This window comes from Gossypium hirsutum, chromosome D05, assembly GCF_007990345.1.
Source record: "Gossypium hirsutum isolate 1008001.06 chromosome D05, Gossypium_hirsutum_v2.1, whole genome shotgun sequence".
In the NCBI taxonomy this organism is placed as follows: domain Eukaryota; kingdom Viridiplantae; phylum Streptophyta; class Magnoliopsida; order Malvales; family Malvaceae; genus Gossypium; species Gossypium hirsutum.
This window is the reverse complement of record NC_053441.1, coordinates 56,781,023-56,808,061: the sequence shown is the minus strand read 5'-3', so window position 1 is coordinate 56,808,061 and position 27,039 is coordinate 56,781,023. Positions and strand designations below refer to the sequence as shown.

General features: G+C 33.7%; 1 protein-coding gene across 1 annotated transcript; it reads left to right on the top strand.

Annotated features, from left to right (window-relative positions):
- The first annotated feature begins 8,278 nt into the window (after positions 1-8,278).
- Positions 8,279-11,551, top strand: LOC107941624 (probable beta-1,3-galactosyltransferase 14). The gene is made up of 7 exons (XM_016829871.2): positions 8,279-8,772; positions 8,872-9,024; positions 9,110-9,192; positions 9,296-9,395; positions 9,921-10,034; positions 10,531-10,673; positions 11,083-11,551. Exons 1-7 carry the CDS (start codon positions 8,402-8,404, stop codon positions 11,169-11,171), a joined length of 1,053 nt encoding a protein of 350 aa, XP_016685360.1. The 5' UTR covers positions 8,279-8,401; the 3' UTR covers positions 11,172-11,551.
- The last annotated feature ends 15,488 nt before the right edge of the window (positions 11,552-27,039 follow it).

Genomic DNA, 27,039 nt, shown 5'->3' with positions numbered 1-27,039 from the left:
TGGGTAGTTTGTGGGCCCCGTTTGACCTGAAGTGAGATTTTTTAAATCAGGTATGTAGATATTTAGTAATCTAGTAAGACCGCGAAATCTGTAATCTAAATGTTTACATGTTAGTAAAGCATAACTCTTATTAGTAAAACTCTATGTAGGCTATGTGCCATAATTTGTTTTAATGAAACTTGTGTAAGCTTGTCATAAATCTGTTTCGTTATGATCATATGTAGCATGAGATGTTGGTATGTTTTTGCATGTGCATTGGGGTAAGATATAATATGTGATGGATGAAATGTGTTCTGGTATTTTTACTGCAATTCTGGCGGTATATTTGGAGTATCTGTTCTTGAAGCATAGCTGCAAATTTCCCAAGTGCCATACAAGCATAATGTCTAGGCTCTTAGCTTTGAAACACACATTGAATCACATGATCTCGAGTTCAAGAGATCAAGTTACGTTGTTTAAGTGAAGGCTGCACCAGAAAGATATTCTAAACGAGATTATTTTGAAAATTACTAGTTTTGGGCGTTGCTCTATGTTTAAATCAATTTGGGTTTGATTTTAAAGCTTTATCTTGATTATATATAATCCCATATTGTATATTTTTTTGCGTTTATTTAATTTGAATTTTAAGATATTTTTAAGTCATTTAAGCTAGTTTAGAAGTTCTACGTTTTTAGTCTACAAGAAGGTGTAGTTCAACTAGAATTTTTCTTGATTAGCCAACTTAGAGTTTTAATTAAATTTGGGGTTTGTTTTTCATTCAAATTGTAGCTACATATAGGCACTTTCACTATTCATTGTGGAGGTCAGTTTTGATTATTTGAATCATAGAAGCACTCTTTAGAGTATTCTATTTGCAAGATTCAATTCTTGTTTTTATTTAGAAGATTCCTTTTACTTAATCTTATTCAAAATTTTTGGGGAATTTCTTCAAGCTCTGTGTTGCCAAGGTTTCGCTCTTTAAGGGTTAGTTAAAGCCATCGATTAATTTTTTCGGGAAATCATTCCCAGAGGATTCAATCAAACACTTATCCTTCTATTCATCTCTATTAGCTTATCTATTCCTTTTTCCACTGTTACTTTGATATTCTTTATTTATCTTGTTATTTTGCTTTAATATTATACTTGCTATTTTCATGCGTTTTGGTTTCAAGGAAACATTTTCCAAAGTAGCTTTCAATCTCTGAACATTCGATTTCTTTTCGCCTCAAAACCGTCTCTAATCTTTCTTTTTCTTCACTTTTCTTTGTCACACCCCAAAATTAGGTCTAGAAGTTTAAGGGGTATTTTAGGGATCTTAGCTCTAAATCAGAAATAAGGACTGATTTCAATATTGAAATAAGGACTAATTTGTAAAAATGGCTAAATTTTGATTGTTTATAAGGCAGATAAACCAAAACTTTAAAATCAACATAATATATTTCCCCTACCGACAAATTTCACAATAATGTTCTCCCTGTTCTTTTGATTATCGTCCCATCCTCTCCCAAGCTCTTCCTATTCAAATTTTGATTCCCAAACTTTGTTCCCTTCATTTTCTTTCAGTTTCACAACCTTAAACCTTCATAGAATTTTAAGAAAAACACCTCAGACACCATTGAATTTGTAATCTCTCAATCTTGTAGGATTTTTAGATTTTCGACGAAAGCTCTATTTTTCTTCCATTGAAGGTAGCAATTTGTCTTTCTCTTAGTTTTAGATGTTATCTGGTCTTTTAAACTGAGTTTTTAGCCATTAAATTGCATGCTTTGAATAAAAGTAGAAAATTGGGTCGTTAATGGTGGATTTCAGGATTTTGGATAAAAACGTAGTTTCAAAGTGTTTTTCAATTAGTTTTGTTATGAATAGAAGGTTTCTAAATTGAGTTTAAAGTTTCGTTAAAGATTTCTTCAATTTTAACATGTTGAAAATTTTTGATACCATGAATTGCGTAGTTTTTCATAGTTTAAAGGTTGGGAATTAGTCGTAGGTGAATAATTAGATTAATGGAATCGATTTTAGGCAAAAAGATTAAGTGTAGACCGAGATAATTGAGTTTCAAGTATGAGATGTCGAAGGTTTTGATTCCAAGAGAATCTAACTTAGGCTTGTGTTTTTTGTTATTTAAGAGAGTCTATGGATGCATGTTGATTGTGATTTTTTTTTTACTTGTTGAAACTTCAGAATCATTCGAGCCTTCTTCAAGTTTAGAAAAAGCTAGTTTGAGCTTTCGACGATTAGGCGAACGCATGATCGGTGAGTGTTTGAACCAAATTTTAATTTCAAAACTCTTGTTATTTTAATTTTAATTTATCTTATTAAGGAGATTTGGTTAGAATATTAAGGGGATTAGAGTTGTGAATAACAAATTGAATATTAAGGGGATTTTGTTAGAATCTTATTTTATTTGTTAATTTTTTTTAAAAAAAGGGAAATATCCCTAAAAATACTCCCCATTTCTGTCGTCCAATGTTTCCCTCTTTTTCCACATTCTTCTATCTTTCTTTGTTTCCTATGAACCTTCACAATCTTCCTTCTTTCTGTTGTTTTCTATGAACTTTGGGCTGATAAAAAAATTGCTTCTACTGTTCCTTCCTCTTCATTCCTCTCTTACCACCACTTCCTCTGTTTTCTTCCTTTAGTTTTATGGTTTGCCATATTTCTGTGTTGCCACCCTTTAGGTCGTCTCTTGGTAAGTGTTGGTCATTATTTTGTTGTAGTAACGTGGTTTTCTTCTTTAGTTGACATGGAGTAAAGTGGACTTTTAATTGGTTTTAATGTTGAAATTGAACATTCTTGTATTGATAAGGGAATATCGTAAGACACACGACGATCCTCTAGCAAGTTAAGTGTGGTTAAAGGTTGTTGTTCTTTTCCAAGGGTAAGTGTTTGAATGTTCAAATTAAAGGTTGGTTTCGTTTAGTTTATAAGAACTAATTATTTAGGTTGTATTAGTATGTGTATTAGTTAATTGGTTCGATTCAAATTTCGTGTGTAGATTCCAAAATTGCTGCTGCCGAGACAACATATCAGAAGTGTTTAGGTGTGTCTTTCTAACCCAAAAACACTAAAAATAATCATAAAAAATCTAGAATTTCGTGAAAATTTTGAAGCTAGCAAACTGTATCACACTGTCGTGTAACTAGCCATGTGGCAGACCCTGTGGGTTACACGATCGTGTGGTAGGCCATGTAACAGACCGTGTGGGTCACATAACCATGTGGTAGGTTGTGTTATAGACCATGTCGGTTACACAGCCATATGGTAAGCCATGTGGTAGACCGTGTTGGTCACACGAACATGTGGTAGTCTATGTGGTAGACCGTGTGGTAGGCCGTGTGGCAAATTATGTGGGCCTATACAGCTTGGTCAAGTACGGTGTGTGGACCATTTAACACCCTAAACCTGGCCCAGACGTTATGGCCGGATCTAGTGATTTCACATGATAGGGTGTTTGAAAACCGTGTCATCGCGTTAAAAACATTTCCATTGAATTCCTTATCTTAATATTTTATTAGTTCCAAAATTACGTTGCTCATTTAATCGATAGTTTCAAAACGTGATTCGTTTGTGGAAGCTTTTAAAACTAATTAAACAATCGTGCGTTTAGGAAAAATATTTGTTTATTTTAAAATAAAAACTGAGGTTTCCTACTACTAGCAGTTGTAATCCATAAGGTAAAGATAGTTAAAACCCAAAACCAAAATCCGAAAGTCCAATTGCAGCACAAAAACTTAGCCAGTGAAAACAGAATAGAAATAAAACCAATTATCGTAAATATGGGTTAAAAACCATGACAGTCCAAAACCGTGGTCACCGTCGGGTCCTCCACCGCACCGATCCGTCTAGATCTGGGAATTACCTGTGCACATTTAAACAAAAGGGGTGAGTTTACAAAAAAAACTCAGTATGTATTCCCATAGAAAATAAACAATAGCAAATCACAGTGCACAGTTTAATCAGTCCTGGGCCAAGCCCTTTTTTAGTACAGTATCAAATATGCAGTAGGACCTTAGCCCATCACAGTATCAGTAGTAGTCATGCAGTATTTAGTAACAAAGTCCTACCCAACCAGCCTCTACACACCAACTCCGTCCAACCCTACACTCCATGTGAGAATCAAATCAACCCACCCATACCTACACTCTAGGTAGTACCAGAAGCAGCACAAAATATTAATTTGCAGCTGAGCTGCCAGTATGTTAGGCTTAAGAGCCTTTCAGTACACTTCCTCCAAAAATAATCAACCCAACCTCATGCAATGCAACATACAAGTCATGACATACTATATCAGGACATCAGTACATATAACTAGCTCAGTATACAAGCATACTATCATCATGCTCAACACATATATAAATCAAACAGTCACTTCGTACAATTAGGGGTCTAAGTGATGCTTACCGACCCTACAGTAGGTTCACAGTCGTCTTGGGTGACCCGTGCAACCTTAGCAATCAATTCAGTGAAAATGGGCTCACACGCCCATGTGGTCTACTCGTGTGGCCCACTCGGCCCAAATTGGCCTTGGCCGCGTGGTCCATTTTTAATGTAACTCGTGCTAACTAAGTATTCATATATTTTTTCACTATTTACTTATATGTTCCTTCAAAGTTGTCTACTTGAGTCATTGTTACTAAATTATTTATATCTTGAGCTACAGAATTCCAAATCAATATCCGCATGATGTCTTTCAAACTAGACTCAAACACCTTTTCTACAGTAAAATCTTCAAACATACCCCTCTTCTGCTGTCTGACAGCTTCAACCTTTCTTTGCTAAAAATTAATTATCTCTTAGTACAAAATTTGGATGATATTTCCATTTGTTTCTATTGAAAATAGACTCATTAATAATTTAAACATGTAAACTTTAACCCCTAATTATTTTTCTCCAATTTTTGATGATTTTTCAACGTCAGAATAGGGGAACCCGAATTCATTCTAACCTTGTCTCACAAAATTTATTAAATCTCACGGTTTACAATTCCATTACTTCCACCGTTTCTTCTATGAGAAACGTAACTCAATAAGCTTTAATTTCATATTTTTTTCATCTTCTAATTCGATTTCCACAATTTATGGTGATTTTTCAAAGTTAGCCTACTGCTGCTGTCCAAACAGCAAGCAATTTCAGTTTTTCGCCGAATCTCATTTTCTGCGTTTCAGGTACACACCTGGTTTTGTTTTATGCTAAAACAGTCCCCGAGCACTCCAAAGCCTATAATTGAACAAATAACACTAATTTAATCTTACATAACGTGATCCCAAATTGAACTCTTATCGAGGTTTTAACCCATAAGCGACTAAACCTTACCTTCAATCGGTGAACAGTAATTCCCATACAAACTAAGACTCCGGTTGGTGATTATGAGCCCTTGAATCCTCCCTTAATTGCCATAAACAAAACACTTTAGAAGAAAGTTAACAAACAAAGACAAATCACTTATCTAAAAGTTACCAAATGATCGCAGACAAAAGTGGAGTGACACGAGGCAGAGTGGGAAAAGAAAAATCAAGAAGATGAAGGGTGAAAAAGAGCAAAAATTCAGCAGCAATGAAGAGAAAAACGGCAAGAGGGTGGAGGGATTTTTGGGAAAGTAAAAAAAAGATGAACAGAATATTTGATAACCACCCTAATCCCTTATTTCTCTCTATCAAACTCCTCACTAAATCCACTACTCAGATTTTTAGTCCATCTCAAACTCTCCTGGACGCACTAGTAAAAATAATGTCCACGCCAAGATTCAAACACAGGACCTCCTTCATACCAACACTCCACTTATCCACCAAACCAACAGGCCCATTCTGTTAATTTTTTGCCAACTTTTACTTAAAAGCCTACTAACCAGATACCAAAATTTGCCCAAGTCCTGGCTTGAACTTGGGACCTCCTAAACACACCTAGAACACAAAACTACTAAAGCAGACAAATATTTTGTGTCACACGTTCACAATACACAAAATTAAAATTTTGGGGCGTTACAGACCACAAGGCGTGTAGGTCCATTTTGGGTAGTTTGTGGGCCCCGTTTGACCAGAAGTGAGTTTTTTTAAATCAGCTACATAGATATTTAGTAATCTAGTAAGACCACGAAATTTGTAATCTAAATGTTTATATGTTAGTAAAGCATAACACTGATTAGTAAAACTCTATGTAGGCTATGTGCCATAATTTGTTTTAATGAAACTTGTGTAAGCATGTCATAAATCTGTTTCGCTAAGATCATATGTAGCATGAGATGTTGGTATGTTTTTGCATGTGCATTAGGGTAAGATATAATATGTGATGGATGGAATGTGTTATGGTAGTTTTACTGCAATTCTGGCGGTATATCCACAATATCTGCTCTTGCAGCATTGCAGCAAATTTCCCAAGTGACATACGACCATAACATCTAGACTAGGTTTGGGGTGTTAGAAATCTATCAGTTTTCAAGTCATGAAAAATAGAATATTTGTGATGGATTTACGTATGACTTCCAGGCATTTTTGGGTTAAGATGTCATTTAAATAACGAAAGAGTAGGCTCTTAGCTTTGAAACACACATTGAATCACATGATCTCGAGTTCAAGAGATCAAGTTACATCGTTTAACTGAAGACTGCACCAGAAAGATATTCTAAACGAGATTATTTTGAAAATTACAAGTTTTGGGCGTTGCTCTATGTTTAAATCAATTTGGGTTCGATTTTAAAGCTTTATTTTGATTATATATAATCCCATATTGTATTTATTATTTTTTTTATGTTTTTTGTATTTATTTCATTTGAATTTTAAGATATTTTAAAGTCTTTTAAGCTAGTTTAGAAGTTTTACGTTTTTAGTCGACAAGCAGGTGTAGTTCAACTAATTTTTTTCTTGATTAGCCAACTTAGAGTTTTAATTAAATTAGGGGTTTGTTTTTCATTCAAATTGTAGCTACATATAGGCACTTTCACTATTTATTATGGAGGACAGTTTTGATTATTTGAATCATAGAAGCACCTTTGGAGTATTCTATTTGCAAGATTGAATTCTTGTTTTTTTTAGAAGATTCTTTTTACTTAATCTTATTCAAAATTCTTACCTGAAATTTTGTCCAGGCCCGGCCCGAAAAAAATTCCTAAGCCCGAGTCTGGCCCGGCCCGGCCTATTTTTTAATAAACACCAAAAATATATTTTAAAAATAAAAAATAAAAAAATGTATTTTAAAAATATTTTAAAATAAAAAAATAAAAAATATATTTATTATATATTCGGGCAGGGTTGGGCCCAGGCTAAAAAAGTGGTGCTCGAGGCCCGGCCCGTTTTCTAAACGGGGCTCATTTTTTTACCCAAATTCATATTTCGGGCCTATATTTTTACCCGAACTCTCCCATATTTCAAGAGGGTCGTCGGGCCGAGCAGCCCTATCGCACTTAAATCGGATTCTGGATAAAGTCTTTTATAAGTTGAGTACGTCCATAGGTAAAGTTGAATTGGACTATGGTTTGATTTTAAAAATAATAATTTCAAGTTAGCCGTCCATTTCAAAACAACCCCTTTTATTATTAAAAAGTAATAAAATATTAAAAACATATTTTATAATAATATATTTTATAATTAAATTTAAATTTAAAATTTATTATTTATTATTTATTATTTAAATTAAATTTAAGTTGGATGAAGTCGACTCATGGACAGATTTAATTTGACTAGATTGAATTATAATTTAATAAGTTTATTTAAATTTAATTATAAAATATATAATATGTTTTTGGACCAATAATCTAAACTAATTAGATAAAAAAAAGGATAAATTGGCTAGTTGTTCATTCAACTTTTTTTATGCTTTCATTTTGATCACAATTTTTTTTTTCAATTTGATCACCACTATTAAAAAATTTATCATTCTGGTCACTTAAGCTCTAAATTTGTAACAACAGTGAAGAAAGAAAAGAGGCATCAAATTTAAATATATTTTTTTATCAAAATTTGACTCGGATTTAAAGAAAATTTTTGATCAAATTAAAAAGATATTTTTAAATGACTAAAATGAAAATGTGAATGACCCGAGTCGAGATAGATTAATCCCATTTGCTTAACCTCGCAATCAAGACAATATCTAACAGCAGATGAATTAAAAGAACTGAAAAAAGGGGTTAGCATCATCAACCACACTTAAACTGTAGATTAAATTTTAAGGGTCCCAAGTTTCAAAACTTTCCAATTGAATCTTAAAATTAAGGACCAAATTAAAATTGAAGTCATAGTTTAAAGATAGTTGATAGAATTAACCCAAAAGATTAAAAGGAAAGCAGATAGTTAAAAGACAGAAGGGTGTCACTCTCTTTGTGTCTAATTTGACTTGCCTTCCGCTTCAAATGAGTACCGAGTCTTGCTTTCTCTCCTAAGTCCTTATCTCTCCCCAAATCTCTCCCTCCCTTCTCTTCAAATTCACAGTTATGCCATCCTCTCCCAAGTTCTTCCACGCGCGCACTTCGCCGCCGGCAACGCCTCACACCAGATCTACTCTCCTCATCTTCGCCTTCCTCCTCACCTTCGCCATTCTCTCTTTCCTCTTCGCCCTCTCTTCTTTCCTTTCCTCCGGTGGATCCGGTTACCGTTGCCGGAACTCCGACCCTAGATCCGTCCGTGTCATTTGGGACAAAACTGGTCATGGCAACAACGGTCGTTCCGCTGCTGGTGATGATGATGGGACTAAGAGGCATAAAATAATGGGCTTCGTTGGGATCCAAACCGGGTTTGGCTCCACTGGTCGGAGACAGTCTTTGAGAAAGACATGGATGCCTTCTGATCGTCAAGGCCTTCAACGGTATATTTGTTTTACCGGTAATTTGTTTTAGTATAGAACGATTAAGGTCCGTTTGAATTAACTTTACATTTTAAATACGATTTAATTTTTATTTTTCAGATTGGAAGAAGCAACTGGATTAGCTTTTAGGTTTGTAATTGGTAGAACAAATGATAAATCAAAGATGGCAGAGCTGAAAAAAGAAGTAGCAGAATATGATGATTTCCTTTTGTTAGATATTGAGGAGGAGTACAGTAAGCTCCCGTACAAAACGTTAGTTCTTTTTTCGGATATTTTAGTTTTCAATTGGCCATGTTATTCAATTGAAAGATCCCTTAATTTAGAATGTCTGCTTCAGGTTAGCATTCTTTAAAGCTGCGTATGCACTCTTTGATTCAGAGTTTTACGTCAAAGCTGATGATGATATATATTTGAGGCCAGGTGACTTGATTTATTAACTCTTTTATGCATGAGTTGAATGGTTTTCTGACCTTCATTCTGCACCTATGTTGTTAGATAAAAATGTTGTACTGTTGATTTGCAGATCGGCTATCACTTTTACTAGTAAAAGAACGTTCTCACTCTCAGACTTACCTTGGTTGCATGAAAAAGGGTCCGGTATTCACCGATCCTAAGCTAAAATGGTTAGTATTGTTGTAGTATTTACTATATTAATCTATGGTTTAGAAATTTGTTTTAACTGCCTTTTCTGTTCATATTTTTGGTGAGCATTTCTGGTTTGTTGATGGGAGTGCTTCTGCTGTAAATTGATGGAAGAAATATAGTGTTTTTTTTCTTTCTTTTTGGTCTTTGGTTGATATTGTCAATTTGATTTAGGAGGTGAATGGAAAGAGTTTAATGACATCTATTGACATCACCAAATTTTAAGGAAAACTCAGGAAATCATTAACGTCTATTGGTTATAATTGCATGATCATTTGTAAGGATCGTACAAAACCATAGTTTTCTTTTGTTGGCGAACAAATGTGTAGCGTAGAATGTTCTTATTCATCTGTAGGATTTTGCATTTATGTTTTGTCTCTTGTATGCATACATAAAGGGTGACGAGGATATAATTTGAAGGTTTTGAAAAGTTCACCATAGTTTTCTTTTGTGAATTATGTTGTACAAGATTTATCTTATTGCATTATTTGACTAAATACGTGCAGGTATGAGCCATTATCCTTTCTCCTAGGCAAGGAGTACTTTCTTCACGCCTACGGTCCAATATATGCTCTTTCAGCTGATGTTGTTGCAAGTTTGGTTGCTCTAAGAAACGACAGGTACTCTTAATGATTTGATATCTAATCCATAGTTATCTGTTAAATCGGTTCCCTCTGTTCTTTATGTGTCTTGTTGGCGTCTTGTCTATATTTGGGTCATAGATTTTGACTTGCTGACAATGTTGGTTTTGCATCCCAAACATTTCCTAATTTCAACCTTGTATTGAACTCTGTAAGCTTAGCTTAATATGTGACTCAAATGTTTGAACTCTTGTTTTGAACTATTGGGCCATGGGCTCAGCACCGGCCTTGTTTTGAACTGAAAAATAATGAATGCTGATCAATCTTTTTATCATTTCCCAATTCCGTTGTCCTTGATTGAGGAGGTCAGGGGGGATGAAGGGTTGGTTCTAAATGGAAACATAAGATGATTCTTTCTCTTGGAAGTTCATTTCATAACATTATATTAAGTAATGTTACTAATGATCCTTCATCTATTACTTTTTTATATCTCTGATTTATTATGATTTTTTTTCCCATTTTGTATGAACTGCAGTTTTCGGATGTTCAGTAATGAGGATGTGACCATTGGTGCATGGATGCTTGCAATGAATGTCAACCATGAGGATAATCGAGCATTATGTGAGCCAGAGTGTACGCAATCATCTGTTGCTGTCTGGGATATCCCCAAATGTTCAGGTTGGGTTCCATTTAAGGCTTACAACCTTGTGCCACCAGTAATAAGCATTCTAAGCTTGCCGACCGCTGTTTATTTCTATGGATTTCACAACCAATTAAAAGGGAGAGGGACTTTAAAATGGTTTCTATTTCCCATAATATTTCCTATTTCTTCATCAAGCACCATAGGATCTATGATTGTAGGTGATATGAACTTGGTAGAGTTCCACAAATCCACAAATGTGGTACTACCTTAGATCATTTCCCCTTAAAACACTCTTTGGTGACCTCGTAATGATTTTAAAATAACCATTAAAGAACAGCTCTCGATAGAAAACTAGGCCAGTATGAACTTGTATTTAGCCTTCTAAGTTGCGACAATGGCTTCGAAATCTCCAGACACTGTTCTAATCTTACGCTTGTCATCCAGGGCTATGCAATCCGGAGACAAAGATGTTGGAACTTCATCAGATAGATGCCTGCTCTAAAAGTCCAACTTTGCCATCGGACGATGATTAGCTTAATTGGCAAAACACAGATTTTATTAACATGGAAAGGTGTCAGAATTGTTTGTTCTGGTAAGATGATCTTATTGCCCTCAGACATATCTGAATAACCGTCGTTCGATCATCGCAAGCCATTTTTGTCTTCTGCCATCATTTTGTCTGTACTATATCAACGTTTTTTTTCGCTGACGATGCAAGTTACCAAGAGATTTTTACAATACCATTCTTTTGCCAATACATTTGATCAAAATGAGGGCTTACTTGGTTCTACTGTCTATATTGTAATATGTCCTATGCTACAAATTAGAATTTGTGAGAGTGAAATTACCCCTTTTGATATAAAAAAAATTGGTGTAATGATATATTTAGCCGTTAATGTTTACTCATTTTTTACTTTGACCTTTATTATTATTATTATTATTTTATCATATTATCCTCAACATTCAAATTTTAGACATTGTTTTCTTTTGGATAGAAAAACTGACCAAATTGTTAATTCATAAAAATTAATAAAAAATTTAACAATTTTTTTTAAAAAAGATAAAATTTTAGAAAATTATTCATGTATATAGTAAAGTATACGTAGAATATCATGTGAGTTGTCATATCAATGTCATTCAAATTTAACAGTTCAATTAGTTTTTTTGTGAAAAGAATAATTTGACTAGTATTTGAAGATTGAAGACGAAAATGATCCAAAAAAAAAGGACAAAAATAAATAAATCCTCCTATGTGCAGAGGCTAATTTAGGGGGTTGGCAGCGGCCCTGATTTTCTCTTAAAATGAAAAATTACTATTTAGATTTTTTTAAAAATTTTAAAAATTTAAATTAACAAAAGTAAAATTACACTTTGATCACTTTAAAATAATAATAATTTAATTTAATTTTTTAAAAATTATAAAAATAGAGATTATAAAAAATTAAAATTTTATTTAGCTCCTAAAAATTGTTCTGGCTTCCCGTGCTCTTGTGTTTTCAGTCTATAAATTTGATTGTCTTTCCCATATGCCAAATCTAATTATCATCCCAAGATTTAAAGTTCAGTAAAATGCTTAAAATTTTAAATAATGAATTAAATGTCTAAAATTAAATAATGATGGGATATGATAGTACAATTCCATTGACAGATTACAATGTAGATATTTTGTAAGTGGATGTCCTTTCTCATGTCGGTGGATTTGAAAGCATCGTTTTTTTATCGTAAAAGTGAAAACTGAAGAATTCTATTCATGTGATATTAAAAAAATGAAGGATAAATATTATAGAATTATTGTTACACTCATAAATTAATATAAGAAAGAATAAATATTAAAAGGATACATTAATTTTGATTTAATGTGCAGTTTGATATATAAATTTTGTACAATTATGCATATAAAACTTTAATGGTGGTTCAAATGTAGACGTAATACTTTAAGTTTTTTTTTTGTTCTAATTTGGTACTTGAATTTAGTTTCAATATTCGATTTGGTATTCATACTAAAAGACATTATGTGGGCCAATGAATAGTTGGCACATGTGCTTTAGTAAAAAAAAATAGGTATTTAATTGGAATAGAAAAAAGAACTCAAGTACTAAATTGAACATTAAAGCCAAACTCATGTACTTAAATGGGACAAAGAAAAACTCAAGTATCATATTGAAAAAAGTCTTGGGCGCCAAACTGAAGGATGAAGCCAAACTCAAGTATCAAACTTGGGCAAAAAAAAAACTTAAATATCAAATTGAACATTGAAACTAAATTCAAGTATCAAATAATATATTAATCCTATATTTATCAATACTTTGAAAGAATTTTTTTTTAAGGTAAAAGAAGGAATCATATTGCTTCAAATACATTGGTAATGATAATGTTAACTCACATTTTTAATATATATTTATATCTGACACATATTGTGTATTAGTCCAATATATATCCATTCCACCCACTACACCAAAACAGGTTTTTAGCGGCACTTTTTTAGGCCTTTAGCGGCGCTTTTTAGCGCCGCTAACTTTAGCGGCGTTTTGAGAAATAAACGCCGCTAAAGGTGTTGGTCTATAGCGGCGCTTTTAGCACAAACGCCGCTGAAGACTAAGACCTTTAGCGGCGCTTTAGTTGAAGCGCCGCTAAAGACCCTGATCTTTAGCGGCGTTTGTGCTAGAGGCGCCGCTATAGATCAGGGTCTTTAGCGGCGTTTTTTTCTCAAACGCCGGAATAGACCCTGATTTATAGCGGCGCTTTGACCATAAACACCACTAAAGAACCTAATCTTTAGCGGCGCTTTCCCCTAAAACGCCGCAATAGACCCTGATCTATAGCGGCACTTCGACCACAAAACGCCACTAAAGAACCTAATCTTTAGCGGCGCTTTCCCCAAAAATGCCACTAAAGACCATGATCTTTAGTGGCGCTTTTTTCCACAAATGCCGCTGAAGACCCTTATCTTTAGCGGCGCTTTGACCAAAAACGCCACTAAAGGCCAACACCTTTAGTGGCGTTTTTAAAAAACGCCACTAAATTTGGCAGATTTGTAAAATAAAATTTTTTATATTTTCAGCCCTCCTGTAAAAACAAATCAAAAGAAATTATATCTAAACCAGCCAAAAGTAATAAATCTATATATTAAACAAATAATAAATATCAATAAATAAAATAAATTTCGTATTATTCTTACAAAAATGTTAAAAGTTAAAATGGTAATTAAAAGTCAAAATCGAAGTATATTTACACGATAGTCTAAGACGGCGGCTGTTGCGACTGCTGAAACATCTTCATCATGCTCTGAAGCTGCTGCTGGAGTTCATCGAACTTTTGACGCTGCTCTGCTTCCCTCGCTGCAGCCTCTGCTTCCCTCGCTTTAGCCTCTGCTTCTCTCGCTGCAGCCTGTACTTCTCTAGCTGCCACCTCCGCTTCTCTTACTGCCGCATCTGCTTTAAGCTGCTGCTGGAGTTCTTCATATTTTCGTTGAACCTCAACTTCTCTCGCTGCTGCATCTGCTTTCAGTTGTAGCTGGAGTTCTTCAAATCTTTTTTGAACCTCAGCTTCTCTCGATGTTGCCTCCGCTTTAAGTTGTGTAATTTGTTCAATTGTTGTCGCTTGCTTTTGAGCCATCTGGTCTCTTAACCTCTGAACTTCAGCTTCGGCTCGACTCCCCGAAGGCATATATTGTTGTGAGCTAGATCCAAAATATTGGGATGGGTTAACAAAAGATCCTTGAAATCTAACCCGACCATACCTTTCAGGACCCAAAACTTCAGTGATAATCCGGTTATCAATGTCGTCAATATGAACAGAACTATCACTGGAAGCAATCGCTTCGTACTCCGCCTTTTTATCCTTTAATTTTTCCTAAAAAATAAATCCTATAATTAGGAACGCAATATATATTAAAAAAACCCAATGCAACATAACTTAACAATATTTGCATTACAATAAATGAAATAAATCATTAGAAAATAAACACTATAAATTATTAAAACAATATAAATTGTATTAATTAAGCAAACGTACCATAATTTCTGCAGCTTCAGGAGTCATAGGGTTTCCATCTTTCTTCCTATGTGTAATGTCAAAAAGTTGAAGGCGTCCAACTTTTTGACCGGACGACAGTTCCTACAATACAATAGTAAAAATATTAATGTAAGTAAGTAATAAATATCTTCTAATATTAAAAAATTGAAAATACCTCTGCATGAGCTACACACGCAAAACTTTTCGACCCAGCTGTGTGAGTGAATTTTTGTTGCTGCCTACTTTTTTTTCCAACTTCTTCACGATCCTACATTATGAAATTATTAGTACGTTAATTAGGAAATACTATACACCAAAGTAATTACAAAATTTTATAAGTTACACATACCTCTCCTTTCTTCGAAGTCCAAAATCTAACGACCTCTTCCCACTGGTACCTCAGCATTCCCGGCGGGACATTTTGTAATCTCTCCTCGAGTGTTGTTTTTGTTTTAAAATAGTCTTTCTTTAAAGTGTTCTTATGGTCTCTCCATCTTTTTCCCAATGCCTTCTTTACATAAGCATCGGAGACCTCTAGAGCAAATATCGCCTACAAAAAACACAACTTAAGAAAGTAAATGTAAACGAAACTTAAACTCAAGTATTATAAATGACATACACATTTTGTTACCTTAATGTTATCCAGAGCTTGGTTCTTGTTACTCTCGGGCACTTTATGCCATGACTCGAAGTTAATGGGTAACATATTTGCATTCCGTGCTAGAATGCCCATGTATCCTGCTAAAAGGCGAGCTTCTGATCCAACAGGTTGACCGAAGCTATTACTGGATACTTGGACACGCTCGACTGGATCTAGGTCGTACAAATCGCTCAGTACCGTACGTCCGCGACCTCTCCGCGTCTGACCAGTTTCATCTGAAAAATAAAAGTATTGTAATATACGAAATTTAAAAAAAAACAAACAAGAAGTCAACACACATGTAAATTAAATGTTAAATTACTTTGAACTTCTATAGGTTCCTCAGGTGTAACCGGAACATTCGAAGATCCAATAGCAGTCTGTTGTTCAGTACTGTTTGTTTCCGCCGAGTTTGGAGTACCTTGAACAATACGGTGCGATCGCACTTTTCTTCTAGGCATTTTATCTGCAATACAAATAAATTAGTTGAAAACTTAGTATACAATTACAACAATAATATCACATATAAAATAGTTGAAATGTCATCATTCGTAGATGTAATTAGATAATCGTAAAAGCTTACTACATTATAATTCGTAAATCTCTTCATCCGTATCCTGGCGGACCCATTGAAATTGTGTACTAGTACTAGGGATGTTTTCGTTTAAGTTCTGTTCTGGAAATGGCAAAGTTTGTGTTCTGTCGTCAATGTCATCTCTACTTCCACTGCCCATGTCAAACAAGTCTCTAGGGATGTTACGGAGTACAACGTACCAACCCTCATCAGTTGGGTCTTTTGAGTAAAAAATTTGTTTGACTTGAGAAGAAAATACATACGGCTCATCAATCAATTGCTGTCCTATGTGAATCAATCGAGCAAAGTTTACCATTGTGAAACCAAATTGATCTTGCTTGATTCCACGTGCAGTATTAACATCGGCCCAATCACCTCGAAATAAGACAACTTTCCATTTACCGTAGTAATCCAACTCAATTATGTCAGTAAGAAGTCCAAAATATTCCACATTTCCCTCCACAGGATTATTGTCCCTAGCACTAGCATAACTTGTAATTGAGGAATTAACCACTATTCCACAATTTTGCGTTCTCCTCAATCTCTCGCGATATTTTGTATGAAATCTGAATCCGTTTATGAGGAACGCACTATATCTTTTAACCACCCGATTTGGACCTTGGGAAAGCCATTTAACTTCATCGGTGACGTTCTTCCCACTCCAAACCTATTGAATGGAAAGTAAACTGAGTAATTAAAAATGTTTGGAGTAAATGTTATTATTTGTCAGTGAAAGCTCCAATTACATACCGTTTGGCTTAACCATTCATGAAAAGATTCTGTAAACAACTTATTGATATCTCGATGTTGTGTTCTTCGGGAGCGCGAACGTGATCTCAATATTTGTTTGTACTCACTATGTTAAAAATATGTTCACTTTGTTAGACTATAAACAATTTTTAAATGATGAATATTTATCAAATTTCCAGAACTTACTTGCGTAAAGGTTCGATTGATTCGTGGTGAAACAGAACATATTGATGTGCTTGAACCCACGATAAATCATCTAATTCTGCAATTTCAACTTTACCGATTGGTTCTCCAAAACTTTGGAACAAATAAGTCTCGGCAAAGTTATGATCCGTGAGTCCAGCATTTCTATTTGGTCTGTTCAACCTTGTTTCAACATCTTCCAAATATCTTGAACAGAAGGTCATACATTCCTCTGCCAAGTAGCCTTCAGCAATCGATCCTTCTGGATAACGCTTGTTGCGGCAAAAAGACTTTAATTTGGATAGGAACCTAAACACGGTATACAACATTATCAAAAGTTGTAACTAAAGGCATATAGGTGAATGGAGGAAAATTTTAAAAATTATAATTAACACCTTTCTATGGGATACATCCATCGATAGAAAACGGGTCCGCCAAGAATTGCTTCATGCGGGAGATGGATTATCAAGTGAACCATAATAGTGAAGAAGGAAGGTGGGAAGATTTTCTCCATGTTGTATAAAGTTAAAGCGGCTCGATCCTGTACCTTCTGAAGTTCTTGAACATCCAAAACTTTGCCACAAATGACTTTCATTATATTGGATAGTTCAATTATACAAGACGTCACCTTCTTCGAAATACAACATCGTAGAGCAACTGGCAGTAAATCTTGCATTAAGATGTGATAGTCATGTGATTTTAGCGAATATAGTCTTCGATCTTTAACACTAACACATCGAGATATATTAGATGCATACGCATCTGGAACCTTTATATCCTTCAACACCATGCAGAACACTTCTTTCTCTGTCTTCGACATTGAGAAAATAGAATGCGGCAACCGATATTTACCATTCGGAAGTGGATTTGGATGAAGATCAGGTCGAATTCCCATCTGAACTAAATCAAGTCGACTCTGAAGATTGTCTTTTGATTTTTCGTCTACATTCAAAATTGTACAGACAATGTTCTCGCAAACATTTTTCCCAATGTGCATAACATCAAGATTGTGTCGTAAAAGGTGGTGCTCCCAATAAGGCAACTCAAAAAAAATACTTCTTTTTTTCCACAAGTCCGCCTCATTAGGATCACCCTCTTCATCGGAGTTATCATCAGCTTCATCATTTGATCTTTTATTTCTTTGCGTGGTTGCCGGTTGATTCATCTTCCCATAACTGAAATTCATATCTTCCAACATTAACAAGATTTCAGATCCACTTGTCTGCGAAGGAGCTTCTCTGAACTCTTCAGTACCGTCAAATGTCGAACTCTGAGATCTAAATCTATGATTTTCCGGTAACCCCCGACGATGCCCCATGTAAGAGAACTTCTTCCCATTGTATAACCATTGCGAACATGTTTGTGCAGCACAACAAGGGCACGCATAACGACCCTTGGTACTCCAACCAGATAAATTGGCATATGCGGGGAAGTCATTAATGGTCCACATCAAAGCTGCACGTAAATTAAAGTTCTCCTTTCTCAGCACATCGTATGTCTCGACACCAGCCCATAATTGTTTTAACTCTTCAATAAGTGGCTGTAAATAAATGTCGATATCATTCCCGGGCCCTTTCTCTCCAGGGATAATCATAGATAAGATAAGGGAAGATTGCTTCATGCAAATCCACGGAGGCAGATTGTAAGGAACAAGCACTACTGGCCAAGTACTGTATGCAGTACTCATGATCTTGTAAGGATTAAATCCATCAGATGCTAGGCCAAGCCTCACACTCCTCGATCACTTGCAAAGCTCAGAAATTTATTGTCAAATGATTTCCAAGCTAAAGAATCTACCGGATGCCTTAATAGTCCATCATCGGTTCGACCTTCATGGTGCCACGTCATTGACTCCGCTGTCTTCGACGACATGAAAAGCCTTTGAAGCCTTGGTATCAGCGGAAAATACCGCAAAATCTTGACTGGCTTCTTTCTTGGTTGTGCATCATTTTCATCGTCGTTCCCATCTTCTGTGTTTCTATTTATCCAACGGGATTCGCCGCATACATGACAGCACTGTTGGTTTCTCCGATCGCCCCAGTACAACATGCAATCATTCGGGCAACTGTAGATTTTGTTGTACCCAAGACCTAAGTCTTTTATCATTTTCTTCATATCTTTGCATGATTGAGGGATTTTTGCAAACGGAAACATTTCTCTCAAAAACTCTAACAGCATTGTCAATGAGTTCCCGGTCCACCCTCCCAAACATTTTAACTGGAAAAGACGAATGCAGAAAGACATTTTTGAAAATTTCGATCCCTCATATAGTTTTGAGTTCATCTCATTAAGTAGCGCGTAGAAATTCGCCGCTTCTCCATTCGGCTCTTCATGAGGTACACTTCTTCCCTGTTCGGCAAAAGCATTTCCACCGAGATTACAATCATCAGATGCCACAAAGTCTGCTGGGAACGACTGCAAACCATGATTGTGCATATTAAATGCATCCCGCAACATCCCTTCCATGTCATCCCCTCTAACAGACTGATGGTAAGCATTACCATCATAAGATACATCCATCCTTGAGGAGGAAGTACTCGGCGGGCATTCTCCATGAAAAAACCATTGTTTATAACCCCGAACAAAACCATCAACAATTAGATGCTCGTATACAACTTCACGATAATGCCAGTTTATGTTCACACACTTCTTACACGGGCAAAGAATCATGTTCTCTTGGCTTGCATATTGAAATGCAAAATTTAGAAAAGTCTGTACTCCATTTCGATAACCGTCGCTTACCCTTGACAAATTCATCCAAGAGCGATCCATTTCTTAATTATGTATGTCTGACATTGACAATAAATTGCACGGGTTTAAGATTTAGGAATAAGTGTAATTAAGGTATGTAAGTTATTATTTAAGTTAAGGTATAGTAAATATCACGGTAACTTATAAGTGTATTTAACTTATTTGAGTTCCACCACATAAGGGATATTTATGTAAGTTATGTAAGTTATGTATTAAGTAAATTATGTAAGTTATGTATTATCTAAGTTATGTAAGTTATGTATTAAGTAGGTTATGTAATTTATGTCTTATGTAAGTTATGTAAGTTTTTTATTTTGTGTATTATGTAACTTATTTAATTTGATCTGGTTATGTATTATTATGTAATTTACTATTTAGGTTATTATGTAAGTCATTATATATGTTGGTTATGTAAGTTGTGATATGATTAATATTTATGTCTGTAAGTTATGATATGATTGATAAATTTAAGTTATATAAGTTATGTATTATCACGTAAGTTATTTAAGTTATATGATTGACAAATTTAAGTTATTTAAGTTACGTAAGTGGTGTATTATGTAAGTTAAGTAAGTTACGTAGGCTATGTATTATGCAAGTTATTTATGTAAGTGGTGTATTATGCAAGTTATTTATGTAAGTGGTGTATTATGTAAGTTATGTACGCTATGTATTATCTAAGTTTTTATGTTATTATGTAAGTTATGCAAGTTTCTATATAAGTTTCTATGTAAGTTATGTAGGTTATTATTTAAGTTATGTATTATGTAAGAATAAATAAAAATTTTATTTAAGTTATGTATTATGTAACTGTATATATAAGTTATGATATGATTGATAAATTTGAGTTATCAAATTTTATTATGTAACTGTATATATAAGTTATGATATGATTGTTATTAGGGGTGAGCATTCGATCGAATCGAATCGAATCGAAAATTTTCGAGTTAATCGAGTTTTCGAATCCCATTTTATCATCCTAACTTTATTTGAAATTTTATCGAATCGAATCGAGTGAGATAGAAATCGAATCGAATTATTTGTTCGAGTTAAGTTTAAAAATAAAATAAAATTATTGTTGTTTATTTTTATGTAATTTTTCAAAAAATAATTTTCTTTAAAGTTTTTAAACATAATCATACAACAAAAAATTGAAGTATATAAGTGAATAAATAAAAGTAACACAACATCAACCCAAATAAACAACATGATTCCAAATAAATAACAAACATAATACAAAAAGATTATAATAAAAAACATAAGTAAAAGTCCAAGTAAATAGCATGAGTTGAAATAAACAACATTATAATAAAAAAACAAAACATAAGCATCAAGCTTACTTGTCTTCAATAATCAATTGTTTGAAATTTACTAAAAAGTCATCCAAAACTGCCATTTCATACTTCACAGTTTTATTGAACATATATACCAACCAAAACTTGGGGGTTCATATCAGCTGCAACCGACTTTGCTGTAATTGCAATCAACCTCAGTATTTATAACATTTTTGTGTGTGTATATTCAACTGAATTGGATGAGTAAAAGAGAGACAGAAATAAGGTATATAAATGCCCAAACATCAAAAGAACAATGAGATTAATGAAAAATTGTCTATAGTCACAATCATCAAATGCAAGTTCAACAAATAGTTCCATCCTAAACATAAGTAAAATCCTAATACTGAAATCAGATGCTTCTGAACAAGCTGGAAGAACACAGATCCATAAAGTTAGACCACAAATACAATTTTTAAAGTTTATGCTACAATATGTAGGACAACTAGGGATTATTAGATACCGTTAAGTTGACCAGTTGAAGTGTTGAACTATATTGTGAGAAAAACAAGGGAATAGGGATTTAACCGTGTAACATTTTATCCTTTCAGTATGTTAGGAAGCCAGTCGACTTGAATCATAGAAAAAAGATGGCTCTTTCACATTCCATATACCTAGCCTCCCTTTACAAGATCTGAATCCAAATCCTCCAAGTTGAAGTCCTAAGTTCTAAAAATTATAGTGTTCCTTTATTTACTTGAAATAAGGTTCACCTAAATGTTGAAGACACAAGGTGAGGGTGTTTTTAGCTTTGAATCTTGTACCTTTCATCCTGTAATTTCCACCTAATTTCATCTTTCTAAGTTTGTTGAATCCTTTATGAAGCATATCAACAGCATGCATGCTAAGGTAGTAAGGTTACATTAAAGGTAGCTATTTTATGAATTATGAAGTTACAATTAATATGCTTCTTCCATTAGGATTTAAATACCGGTGGGAGTGTAATAGTATTGAGTAATTAAAACAGTTAAACATTCCATCAAGAAATTCTATGTTAAACAGTTACAACTAATATGTAAGCCTTTTACAAGAGTAATTAGCTAAAGGCAAATGTGTATACCGCATCACAGAAAAAAGAACACAATACAATTATGAAGACCAAAAAGCAGCAAAAGAGAAAAGGAATAACTCAAATTTGGATACAATTAAACAAATATGCAAGGACAGACATGCAGACACATAAACATATTGCTTACTTGTACAAGTGAAGGCTTATATCGCAGCTTCAGTTTGGGAAAGGCATGCCCCTTAAACGCTGGAGATGTCTGAACTAGTATATCTAAAAATCTGTCATCTTCTTTTAGCCATTCAACATATGCAAAAGAATGTTTTGAGGGCCCACTATACTGCAAAATGAAGGGGTATAGAAGAAATTATTAGTGGCAAAAAATGAACTACTCCAAGGAATCTGATAGGCATTATGCACTGCAAACCAAGCTATGCAACTTTCTAGCACTGCCATCAATATCAATCATTTACTTGCATTCAAGAAATACTCTGCCCTTGTTTTTCCAAACAACATACGACTTGAGTACTTTAAAATGAAAGGAGGAATGGGAGGGAAAGAAGAGAACAAAAAAGACCAAACTATACTATCTTCTACAATTAATCAATATGCTGGAAGGAACTAAGCACCAAGACAGTGCTGAATGAAGATAGGAAAAATATGCCTGTACATACATGGAAAAGCATATGAGAACTATATGCATTTTCAATTACTAAAATTTTTGTAGTTTAAATTTGAAAATAACTGTACAAGGTCAAAAATGAAGCAAGCACTAGCATTTGCAACCTAATATTTCATTTTCGTTAGCAAAAAAAAGGGATAAAAAACACCCTTTTGTTTAGTCGAGCATGAAAAATCAAATGAGCAGAAAAACAATGTCGATTCATCACCAAATTATGGAGTGGTAGAAGAAGACAGTAATCACAATGCTCAAATCGCCTTGAATAATGGAACGTAACTATTTATTCAATTATTAATTAATAAAAAATGCAAGGGGCGACTGACAAAGTACCTGTGCGTTAATCCCTTGTTCGTTTATATAGATTCGGCCATGTATGTCCAAACCCTGAAAATAAAATTAAAAAAATAAATAAATGAAACGCCTCGTAGAGCAGAAGAAAGGAGTTTGGTTATCGACGATTTGAGTTTGGATTTGGTCCTCAAAGCTTGGATTTGAGTTTGGTTTATGTACCGAAAACTATATCTGAGTTTCTGAAAGAAGTTTCGAAGATTAAAAATGGGTTTCAAAGGTTATCCAAGATTACGGATTATCTTCAAAGATTGGAAGATGAGATGAAGAAAATTGATGGATCAGTGTAAGGAGGAAGAAATACAGTGTAAGGAAAGGAATAAAAGTTAACATACCTTTGAAATTGAAAGGTAGAATACGTAGAACGGTAGAAGCACTGCTCTAAGCTAACCTCTGATTCTGGAATTGGGCGGAGCCGTGTGGAGGACCGGAGGTGGATCGGTGGAGGTGGATTGGGAAAAAAAGGGAAGAGGAAGAGGGCACGGGCTGCTTAGGGATTTGGAAGCAGAAATAATTGAAAATTTGCGGCGTTTCTACAGTAGTGCCACTAATGCCCACAAAAAACGTTTTGTTTAAACAACAGCCCAACCTTGCGGCGCTGCGCACATTTAGTGGCCTTTTCCCCTAGCGCCGCTAAAGCCATTAAAATCGCAGACTAAAGTTACGCCGTTTTGTCTATAAAATTAAGAATTTTTGTGGTGTTTTTATTCCAAACGCCTCTAATGTCTCGTTTATTGCGGCGTTTTTAGTGGAAACGCCACTACGAAATCAAATTTTATATTGAAACGGCGCCGTTTAGGTATTCCATAGTTTTGTTAAGTAATATTTATAATATATAGTAGTAAAAATTATAAATTTTAGTGTTTTAACTAATATTTATAAATTTTAGATAAAATTATAAATTTTAGCGTTTTTATTTTTTATTTTAATTTAATTCCATTTGTTAATTTGGTCCTCTCCTAAATTGTCAAATGTTATATATTAATTTTTTTAACTTATTTATTAGTTTCCTTTAAGTAATATTTATAATAAATTAGATAAAATTAACATTTTTAGTGTTTAAATTCCATTTTTATTTTTCTATTTTAATTATCTTTTATTTTCTTCCACATTTGTGGCGTTTTAAAGAAAAAACGCCACTACCTAAACTGACCCTATTGAAAAATTGCAATACATATTTGCGGCGTTTTCACAAAAACGCCGGTAATGTCTACCTTTTGCAGCGTTTTTGCTGAAAACGCCACTAAAAAATTTAAATTTTTCTACCCAAACGGCACCGTTTTAGGAAATTTTAATACATAGTAGTGGCATTTTTTGCTGAAAACGCCGCTAAAGCTCGCATATTTTTTTATATTCAATTATTGTATCTTTCATATAAATTTTACATAAAGAAATATTATAATTTTAAGTAATATTTAAAATAATTAGAAAATTTTTTATTTCATTTTTTTTGTATTTTATTTTTTCTTATAATTTGGTCCTATCCAAATTAAATAATTACATAAAGAATTATTTTTTATTCCATTTTTATTTTTGTATTTTATTTTTTCTTATAATTTGGTCCTATCCAATTTAAATAATTACCTATCTATCCATATTAAATATATCAAATGGTTTAGATTAAATATTTTTAAATTTAAAAGCATTAATTAATTGTATAAAATTGTATCATTTAACAAATATAAAGTAAACCTTAAATCTTAAATTAACCATTCAATATACATATATAAAGTCTATCTATTATATATGATCTCTTAAATAATATAAATTTACTATACTCATAATTTCAATATATTAAACTTATTATTATATCTTTTTACAATTATATAAGAACATATTTAATATATAAATAAAAAAACTAATTAGTCTAAACCTTAAACCTTAATCCAACCCTTGAAACCCTAAATCCCTAGCTCTTAACCCCTAAACCCCTTAACTCATAACCCCTAAACCTTAAACCATAATCCCTAAATCCATATATAATCCCCAAACCTTAAAATAGTAACTCCTAAACTGGCCTTCAATCTTAAATTAACCATATACCTTAAGCCATATAAACCCTAAACTATAATGATAATTAATTAAATATTTTAAAATATTTGTTATCTTATCCTTTTCAATTATATATGAAATTTAAAAACATATTTAAAATATAAATAAAAAAATTAATCTAAACCCAAAACCCTAACTCGACCCATGAAACCCTAAACTATATATCCTTAGCTCTTAACCCCTAAACCCCTAAACCTCTAGCCCTAACCCCTAAACCTTAAATCCTAACCAGACCCTAAATCCCTAATCCCTAAACCCAACCCAATCCAGATTCCCTAACCCTAAACATTATTTAATATATAAATTAAAACACACTAATTAATCTAAACCTAACCCCTATACCTCTAACCCTTAAATCCATAAACCCTAAATCCATAAACACCATATTTGGTGTTTTATATTTACTTTATTTGATTTATTTAATCGAACTATCAATTTAAGTTTTATGATATTTTATTTACTCATAATTTAATATATTTTTCTAGTAAAGTAGTTTAAATAAACTATATGATTGAAAAATAATAATAAATAGTTAGGAGGTAGGACTTCTCTTTAATAAAAACATTTTGTATTAAACAATATTATTTGTTATCATTTAAATGTAAATTTGACTATTATATAATGAATACAACGAAATATCAATTTTTCAACTTATAATAAAAAATATATTAGCGGCGCTTTTCAAAAACGCCGCTAAAAATCTTAGCATTAGCGGCGCTTCTTAAAAAATACCGCTAAAGGCCAGAGCATTACCGGCGCTTCTTCAAAAACGTCGCTAAAGGATAGAGCATTAGCGGCGCTTCTTAAAAAACGCCGCTAAGGGCCCCAAAAACTCAGAAAACGGTGTCGTATGGCTTAGGCTTTTTGCGGCGATTTTCAGAAAATGCCGCTAATGCTAATTTTTAGCGGCGTTTTCTGTTAAGCGCCGCTAATTCTTTACCTTTAGCGGCGTTTTTATAAAAGCGCCGCTAATGCTCGATTTTTAGTGGCGTTTTTTGTCCAAACGCCGCTAAAAATGCCGCTAAAAGCCTGTTTTGGTGTAGTGACCTCACTGGTTTAAAGGCACATCCAAAGCCTTCCAAACCGCTTTAGAGGCAACCACAATATTGTTACGATGAGGAGGATAATAACCATACTTAGGATCGCATCCAATTGTCGAATCACATCCATTGACAACCTTAACCTTAATGACATTTCCATTGCCATATCGATATACTTGAAAGCGCCACCACCGGGTTTATCACTCGAGTGGTACCGATTGTTGCATTTCAAAGGGGTGCTGCCATCTCCGCTGGCTTCGAAGCTGTCGAGCGTCAACGTTACTTTCGTATGGTTAGAAACCGGGGGTGTGTAAAACTTGCCTTCTTTGCAACAATTTGGGGTCGTCTTCAATGGTGCATTAATGGGTTGATGGATGCTTCTTGGCTCTTATCTTGCCATTAGGCTTGCAAGTTTGAGATTCAATACTTTGCGAAAGAATAAGAAGTAAGGTAGAATTAAAACAGTAGAATGGGGTTCTTTCTTCATTGAATCAACCACTTCCTCTTTTGGAAGGAAAGTTAGACATTGAAGAAGGCTATAAGTAGATAGGAGGTTTGCCCATTCAAAGCCACTAATTTGTTAGAGCTTTGGTCTTTCAGCTTCTGGTAGTGAACCCAAGATACGATGGTTTGTCGTTTCTAATATAAATTAAAGGTTAAAATATAATATAAATTCATATAGTCGTTGAATTTAGTGTTTATATTTTTTTCAGAATTTAATTATTCTATTTTGCAGATAAATTCAAGTCTAAATGTTAATATGATTTTTTTTTGTTATACTTATTGGTGTAACATCTTGAAATTAAAAAAACATATATATGTCAAAAAAAAGCCCTTAAGAAAATGCAAAAAAATAGATTAAGTAATTGTATTAAATTCGCACCCAATTGAGCCCTACCATTAATTAAAATAATCAATGAAACCTATTTGAAATCCGTGGTTAATCAAGTTGACTATAAAATAAATTGACGAACCAATCAAATGGTGACATGTTGTAAATTCCAATTTAAACTAATATTTCCTCATA

Coding starts and splice junctions, on each gene's coding strand:
- LOC107941624 (XM_016829871.2), top strand. CDS start 8,402: ATGCCATCCTCTCCCAAGTTCTTCCACGCGCGCACTTCGCCGCCGGCA. Junction 9,025..9,109: donor AGTAAGCTCCCGTACAAAAC/GTTAGTTCTTTT, acceptor TGTCTGCTTCAG/GTTAGCATTCTTTAAAGCTG. Junction 10,674..11,082: donor GGATATCCCCAAATGTTCAG/GTTGGGTTCCAT, acceptor CTTGTCATCCAG/GGCTATGCAATCCGGAGACA.